This window comes from Paroedura picta, chromosome 5 (genome assembly GCF_049243985.1).
Source record: "Paroedura picta isolate Pp20150507F chromosome 5, Ppicta_v3.0, whole genome shotgun sequence".
NCBI lineage: Eukaryota > Metazoa > Chordata > Lepidosauria > Squamata > Gekkonidae > Paroedura > Paroedura picta.
The window spans coordinates 105,654,425-105,662,875 of record NC_135373.1 but is presented as its reverse complement, the minus strand read 5'-3'; the positions used below and the strand labels follow the sequence as shown (position 1 = coordinate 105,662,875).

The following is an 8,451-nucleotide window of genomic DNA, read 5'->3' as shown; positions in this document are numbered from 1 at the left end:
GTTTTCTTGGCAGACTCAATACAGGGTGGTTTGCCATTCCCTTCCCCAGTCATTACCGTTTACTATTATTATTACTTGTATGTAATTTTATATTACATCTTGTGCATTATTGCAGTACCTTGAATATCTTCCAAAACCAAGAGGTAGCATATAAAATTTTGAAATAAATAAGTGAATGAAAATAAAATAAAGCTTGATTTTAGGGCTGTTTTCATAAATTACAATACAGCAGTCATGTGGAATGGAAATTACTAAGAAACATTTCCCTGCACACTTTCCATTCAGCATTCTTATACCTGAAAGATTATTTATTTGCTTGTGTGGCTATTTCATACTCTGACTGTCAACATCCTTTCCCTTCTTTGTCTTCCCAAGGCCTGGCGCACACAAAATGGCTGCTGCCACTTAAAAGTGCTCCCTCTAGTGTTTGTGTATGATGTAACACATGAAAAGTGATGCCAGGAGAACAAGCGTGAAACTAAGAAGTCACATGATTTTGTTATCTTCATGAATCCAGTATTAAGGAACATGAAATTGCAGGGAAATGACTTCTCCACTGCTCAAGGTATGTGTGAATAGGACCCAGTATTGGAATAATTATAAAAATGTACCTAGAATCCCTTCAACATGCATGCAAATTAGACTCTCTTTATATACCTTTTGATTAAACATTATTAGTAATCATTTATGTGGGATTTTTAAAAAATATGCAACCCTTTTTACAGTCTTTTCTATTTGTCTTCACAACAGCCTTAAGAGGATATGCGTGATTTTTACACAAGGATTTATTGTAACAGTGAGCAGATTCTTGAGGTGAGATGTGATGACAACTCATTTTGGTGCAAAGTGACATGCTTACTAGTTTTGATTTTTAGCCCATCAGCCAAACAGATTCTAGTCTGTTTAATTGAAACACTGATAGCAAAATTAATAACTGTTTAATAACTGTCCAAATGCTCCTGGTGGGTATGCCCAAGCCCTCCTTCCTACATGGCAAGGAGACAGGAAGACTCTGTCCACCCTCCTTCTTCCCTCATAACAGGGTCAGACCTGGCAGTGGCTCAGTAGCACCTGCCTCTTCACCCTCAGGTAGCAGGGTATGGCATTGCCCTGACTCCTTGCTTTATACAACATGGTGGAAGCTGTATCCCACATTCTCATGCTCACACAATCATTGCAGAGAGGAGTAGGAAGAGGGCATACTGGGCCCAGTACATGGAGGGAGAGAAGGAAGAAGTGGGTTACCGATTGGCCACCTACTATGGCTGGGGTGTCTCTCAGGGCAGGCCCCAACTCTACAGGTGGGAAGCAGCCAGACTGGTTGGCACCCCTCCACTTCTGGTGCCATAGACAATGGCTTAGAGCTGCCTAGTGGGTAGGTTGTTCCTAATTTCAGGTGCATTTGGGGCTGCTGTGAGAGGAAGGATAATCATGATCTATGAATCCTTACACCCGTGAAAGTATTTGGTCTGGATCTAAACCATTGGCTTACTTGGCTGAAGACACATTCTGCAAGCCATGGACCAAGAGCTCCATGTTTATGCCCAAGGGCTCCTGTCTCTGGCTGTGCTAAAGCTTTATGAGTTACCTGAAAGAGGAAGGAAATGCAATGATGTAAAACAGCTTGGAAGATGTTCCTCATAGTCTTTCTCTCCCTGCTAGAATAAGAATAATGTACAATGCTAATTTATTAAATAAAACTGGGTTAGATCTGTTCCATAAGATCCAGCCCAATGACCAAAGCATTAATTCTATAGAGAAAGTTTAGAACAAAGAATCAGCAAAGGGCACAAGAATGAGAACTCATGGGTTCAATGAACCCCAATAAGCAGCAGACTAAAAAAAAAAGAGAGAGATTTTCTGGTGAGAAATTCAAAATCGTCTCTAAGTGGAGGTTCCAGCTTTGGATGTTTCTTCATGTTAAACAAAACTTCCATGCAAATAGAAAACGGATTTCATCCTCTCTCTTTGCTTGCTTTGTTTTCTTACTTGCAGGATGTTTTTAAGATTCCGAAATGTGATCCTCTACCTATAATCTGAAGTAGTATAGACCATTCTTTCTTTTTGGCTTCGCACCACTTCACTGTTTTGTTTTTGTTTGTTTTTTTGCCTATGTGACCTCCTGCTCTGTCCACTGGTTCTGGTTCTTTGAGGCTAGAAGCCACATGGAACGTTAAAGAGTCCTTTTCACCTTGATCTCCTATATGTTTATCCTCTTCTCTATGATACTAGATCTGCTCCTTCTCCTCTTCTCTCTCCCTTCTTCTGTGTTTTGAACTAATCTACTCCTCAATGGAATTTATTATCCAGACCTCACTTCCAAGCTCTTTCTTCCCATTTCAGTTTTCCTACTTAACTTCACTCTCAGACTTTGATCTATACATTGTGGGACCCTCCTCCCTCACATAAAAGCAGCTGTGGCCACTCTGAAATTACATTCTAAAAAGTGTCTTGCAGTTTTGCTCTGGACCTTTCTAGATATCTCCTGCAATTTTCATATGCTATATTAGGTGCTTGGGGGGGGAGTTAAATGTATGCCTTGCTAGCTTGTGTTTTTTTCTGGCTTAAGGAGAAAAATAAGGAAAGAGTGGAGGAAGGGAGAGGGAAGGAGGCTGTGTGTGTGTAGGGGAGATTTTTTTTAAGCGCGTTGGCTCTGTCCATGGTCAAAGTAATTCAGCCGTAATCCTCCTTTCTCTTCCTCTCCTGGAGTTCTATTCATATTCTAATCACAGCTTTTCCTTCTCTAAACCAGCCACTTTATCAGAGCCCCAGCTTTGCTCGCCTACTTCCCCTTCTAGCACACAGAGCTGCCTTCAGAAGAAACATACAACTTTCTCCCATCTTTTTCCTTCCTTGTTTTGTCTCTCCCAAGCCTGTAGGAACACAAACACACACACACACACACACACACACACACAGGGGAAAGTTACCTTGCAGGTCTACAGGTAACTTCACCACTCTTTTTCACACAAACTTTGATATTCTCTCAAAGATGGATCAGGCTTCTTTAAAACTATTGTTTTAAAACTTCCATATTACCTGTCTCTCCCCCACCCTCCCCTGTTTTTCTTCTTTTTGTAAAGAAAAGAAGAAAGAGACAAAAATGTATAAAAGAAAGGAGGCAGCAGAAGACTCAAAGAACTGTGTGTGTGTTTGCTTGCAGTTTAATTTCACACATTATAAAGCAGCAAACTTGGGTTTCACATTGAGAGTCATGCAAAAGTCTACCTGCTTGAGATCCACCTTGTGAGCACATTTGCCACAGTCAGACTTTACAGTTTGGGTATATAGTTTAAAAGCTCAGATGGACTCTTTAGAAAGATAGAAAGAGCCCGTGTGAGGGCAGGAGGAAAGGAGTCATGCACCAGTTTCCTAACATCCGAAACAAACTGAGTTTTCAGGAGGTACCTTCAATTCCAATGAATGATTCCCCAAGAGGGGGAGGGGAAGGAGGTCTAACATGGTCTTTACATGCACCAAATAATGCCCTAGAGAACTAGATCTAAGCCAATTTTGATCTCAGGCTGTAATGAGCCAAAAGCTGGGTGGGTGGATGGTGGAGGAAGGAGGAGGGACTGAAGAAGGAGGGGGGGATTCTGTGGAACTTGGTTAGACAAACGTTCCCTATTGGCAAGTGGGGAGGGGGAGCCGAAGTGTTGGGCTTGCATAGATCTGAAGCCCCCCTTCCTGGACGAGAGCTTTTCTTATTCAAAATAGTGGCACAATGGGGTTCACATTGAGCCTTGCCACATCCCCATCTGACTAGCAGCCATTCATCAGGCTGGCCGGCCTATCAATGACATTTCTCCCATCAGGGCTCCTATAAAATGACGCTTTTTCCCATGAAACATCCGCAAACATTTTGACGGCTCTGGCGTTGCCCTGCTGGATTTACTGAGGATCTCTCCCTCTCTCTCTCTCTCTCTCTCTCTCTCCCTCTCTGTTCCTCCCCCCTTTCTTCTCTGTTTCTCTCTCCCCCCTTTTTCCCCTCTAACCTTCCCCCCAACCTCTTATACACACACACACACACACACACACACACACACTTCCTCCTCTCCCTCTCTCTCTCTTTCTTCAGCCTGCATCTCTAAGCAAGGGGGAACTCCAAAACCTCAGGACTTTTGGGGGCTTCTGCACTGTCCATGGGAACAGCATGCATTGTGGGTTGCTGGAGGAACCTGACATGGATTCCACAGGTCAGTCTGAAGCCTTTGGGGCAGCAGAAACCGTTCAAAGATTTGGGCCAACCCAGCAGGGAATAGAGCAGACCCCTGGGGGGAAGTGCCATTCTTCCTTGGTGCCCAGGGATCGACAAGCTCAGAGATTCTCCCCAACTTTTGAAGCGTGTGTTTGGTCTGGAGGGCTCTGATGTTGTGCTCCTGAGTTTGTCAGTCCAGCCACTAAAGACTGGCAGGCTGCAGACTGATCCTATGTAGGGCTGTCTTCCCCTAAAAGTTAAGGCTGCAGAGGTGTGCACAGCTGGAGAGTCCACAAGGATGGGTGCAGTTAAGGAGAGTTTTCTTGCGGTGACTTTTAGGATGCTGAAAATCTTCTTGTGGTGTAACCTTTGGGAAGGGGGGAGCTGGTACTGAAATTTGGTGGCCTGTTTCTAGCATGGTTTGGGCTGTTTTATGTGTGTGTGTGTGTGGGGGGGTGCGTGTGTGCTGCAATGTAATGATTTTATGGCGGGAGGGAGAACAACCTGTGGCTGGGTCAGGCCAGTGACTTTGCAAGCACTACGAGTGTCCTGAGAACTTGCGGGGAAGCCTTGACTTCTGTCTCATGTGGGTCAGGGATGGCTTTTTGGTTTGGAGTGTAGCTGACCACAGGTGACAAGTTATTTTATTCTACTGCAATGTGTAAGTCTGGGCTGAGGCCACCCCTTCCCAGGTTTCCAGGATGCTGTTTGTAGCAGTCAACGAAGCAGGCAGGAGCAAACTTCTTTGCGCCCAGCGCTTGAACACCTTTACTTGGAAATCGGTCCCTCTAATTTCTATCAGCCTCCTAAACAGGATTAGCACCTCCGCATTACTCTCTCCTCCCACTTTACTATCTTTGTATGTTCCCATTCTCTCAGGCCCTTTCTTGCTGCACTTGACTCCTTTTTTCACACACCCCCTACCGCCTGTTTAAACTCAGAGCATCGGCCCAGTAGCGAATCCGGTTTAGGATGCTGGCTGCCGGTTCTCCACTTCGGAGCCCGCCTCAGGAGCCCCCCGTGAAAACAGTGCGGAGGGCTGCCAGGGGTGCCCCGGGGGGGGGGGGGCGATGGAGGGCAGCCGAAAGGTTAGTGGCTCCGAAACGTCGGCACAGGCCGAGGGGCTGCTGCGGAGGTCATCCCTCGGCTTGACCCGGGCAGAGCGAGGCTGGGTCACCTAGTTCCCCCCCCCCGAAGGCAGGAAGGGGGAGACCCTGGGCCGCTGGAAGAGGCGCGATCCCACGGGAGCGACCGGGGTGGCGTCCGGGTGCCAGAGGCGCCTGAGGCAGCAGTGCGGCCGGGTCCGCCCGAGACTTGACCCCAGCTTGGTCGGGCCGTCCCGGCCTCCCCACGGCCACCCCGCAGCGCTGCCGGCCGGGCCCAAGGAGAGCTTCCCCGGGGATCGTGGCCCGCCGTCCCTGGCCAGGGGTCCGGCCGAGGCGTGCCTCCTGCCGAGGAGCCGTCCGGGCGCTGCGCGGAGGCGAGAGGGAGCTCGGAGGCTGCAAGCGGTCTCGAACCCAGGACAGCCGTCACCCGGGCCTGCCAGAGGGGCTTGGCGCGGCTGGGGGCGGGGGCGGGGTGGGGGGTGCTGAAGCCCCTTGCCGGCATGGATGCCGCAGAATTGGATGGGCCCCTTCCCCCGCACGCCCCCGTGAGCTCCACGGCTTCTCTCTCTCTCTCTCTCAACGGCGCAGCTTTCAAGATGAAACTTCCCTCCTTTGCGCTGAGAAACGCAGGCGAAGCACGGCCTGCCTGGCTGCTTGGAGAACCGCGCTGCGGAGGGCAGGCGGGCAGGATTAGCGCCCTCCGCCGCCGCCGCCGCCGCGACTCCTGGCTGGAGCTCCGGCCCCCGAGGCGCTCCCGTGCGCTTGCTGAGCGGGGCTCTCTCCCTCCCCCCCGCCCGCCTCCGCGGAAAATCCGCTCCGCTAAGCCGCCTGGCGGGAGCTCCGCGGCGCTTTTGCTCCGGCCGGCGGCGGCGGCGGTTTCGACTTGATCTAAAGAGCCGCCCGTCCCAAACCGTGGCAGGCTGCACCACTTCAAGGGCGACGGGCGAGAGATCCAGAGCGGTTATGATGGCTGGCAGCGGGGCTGATTAAGATAATATTAATCAGAAGCCACTTTCGCCTTGCCAAACAGATGGCAGCGAAAGTGGGGCTTTTGCCGCGGCTCCATTCAGACACCTTCACCTCCTTTTCAAAGGACTTAATCCAATTAGGCTTTCTTCTGGGTTTCAGTTGTTATGCAAAGAATCCTTTTTTGCGTTTGGAGGAAAAAATATAGCTTCATTGGAAGGAGAGAAAATGCAGCCTCGTTTTAATTTTTTTTCTTCTTCCCAGGCACCTATATTTTAAAAACGCTTGATGATTAACGCTGGAAGGATAAACACAGCATCCTTCGTTTACGTTTACTTTGTAAAAAAAAGATGGGAACTGACAAAATAGTGGCAAAGTGCATGTTATGTTTAGCCAAAACTTATGAACCTTTGAAAAAAAAGTTCTTTGATCAAGCTTTCTGTATGCTGGCCCTCCTAAGTAACACCTTCCACAAAGTAGTAAGCCATTTTAACACTTAAAAAAAAACAGATTTGAATAAAGTTGAAGCAATGCAACAGGTTGAACCTTAGAAAGTATCAAAGTTTAACAAATCCAAATGGATCATGGGCTTCTTCCTTAAAAAAAAAAAAGCCAATATAGTCTTTTATGGGTTTAAATTTTTAATTCAGGAACACATAAAGTTTTTTTTTAAGGGCTGCAGTATTTACACAGCCAAAGAGGTTCCCAAATTAAACCTTTGTGGAAGAAATAGTGGAAAAGAAAAGAGATGTTCGTTTTCTCTTGAGCAATGGTAAGCAAGACACAGAAAACCGAAAGCAACAGGCAAATGGTTGGACTGAGTCAAGCAGTCAATCTACAGTTGGGTCTGGGCCTACAGTTGTTTCTGAAGTCTGTCAAAAAAAGTACTTGCAGTGTCCTTTGAAATCAACAAATTTGGCAACAGGCCTCCCCCCACACCCCTGTTTTGAATGCTATGGTCGGCTCTGGACTATGTGAGGATAAAAACAAAAGGAAATGTTTCTGCTTATGTGAAGGGCGACCCCCACCCCCATGATAACTGTACCTAGCCCTTCAGTTGAGGAGAAAACTTCTAGAAAGACATCTTGGACGCCAGCATTTGTCTTTTCAAACCTTAATCATGGCTATCATTCTGATGGAGACAATGATGCCTGGAGGGGCATTTTTTATTGGTAATGGTGGATGGTAGCTATGATCCCACTCTGACTTTCTAACTGGGGTAAGATGAAGGTGCTGTGTTCTCTTCTGAGAGCACAGCCTTTCAGCGCCCTTTTGTTTTAGTTGTATAATGAAATAAATGGGAAGGAGGTGTGTGGCGGTGGTGGGGGTTGTTTATGGCTCTAATTAGAGAGCTGGTCCCCCTCTTGGGAAAGAGAGTCATGCTCATTAAAAACAATCTCAGCCAGCTCAGTGGGGACAAGCAAGTACCCTTTCTTCCCCCTCCGCACCCTCTCAAAACTGGCACAAATTTCACCCACTGCTATTGCTCAGCTTTTAACCTCACAGGCGCGTGAGGAGCCCGACACTCTTCTATCATTGCAGATGTCCTTTGCCTTTGTGAGGAGAAAGTTGTGTTTTCTTTCACTTCATGGATATGTAGGAAGATGATATACCAAGCATGCTCTACAAAGGCCTTCCTGCAACATGGTGAATGTCCCAGAGTCAAGAATCTTATCACAATGAGGGTCTGGCTGTTTAACAGTCCCAGGCATGGCGAAAGCACCAGGTCACAGGGGCGTGGAGGGGGAGATTTGGGCAAAAGGTGACATACCAGTCCTCCAGTAATCAGCATGAGCAATCCCAAACTCAGTGGTGTTTGGAGAAGTAGGCAAAATGAGCCAACTTTTGGCAATGCCCTTTCCCTCTCTATACTGGGCAGAAAGAAAGATGGTTCAGATTTCTTTCAGTCCCATTTTCATAAATTCACCACTAAGCTTCATCCCTCATATAATATTGGTATAATTTATTTGTTTTACTTGTCAGCAATATATATGAGGAACATGCTGAGATTGCCAAATAGGCAGACATTTGAATTAATACAATACCATATTATTAATGGCATTTTTACAATTATCCATTTGTCTTCCAAACTCCAGGTTTAGTTGCAGGAAGTGTATGTAGCATGTCTAGATGCTTATAAACAGTAACATTTTAAAAGCATAAATAAAAGTTGGTTTGTGT

At 47.0% G+C, this 8,451-nt stretch overlaps 1 protein-coding gene across 5 annotated transcripts in view; it reads left to right on the top strand.

The window, feature by feature from the left end:
* The first annotated feature begins 492 nt into the window (after window positions 1-492).
* RFX4 (regulatory factor X4) overlaps window positions 493-8,451 on the top strand; it is a 90,351-nt gene continuing 82,392 nt past the window's right edge. For 4 of the 5 annotated variants that reach the window (XM_077339702.1, XM_077339699.1, XM_077339698.1 and 1 more), the window contains exon 1: window positions 493-565. In XM_077339702.1, the coding sequence (XP_077195817.1) occupies window positions 508-565 (58 nt within the window). In that variant the 5' untranslated portion in view covers window positions 493-507. Of the gene's footprint in view, window positions 566-3,814; window positions 4,197-8,451 lie in introns of those variants that run through there. The other variant, XM_077339700.1, reaches the window with a different exon arrangement.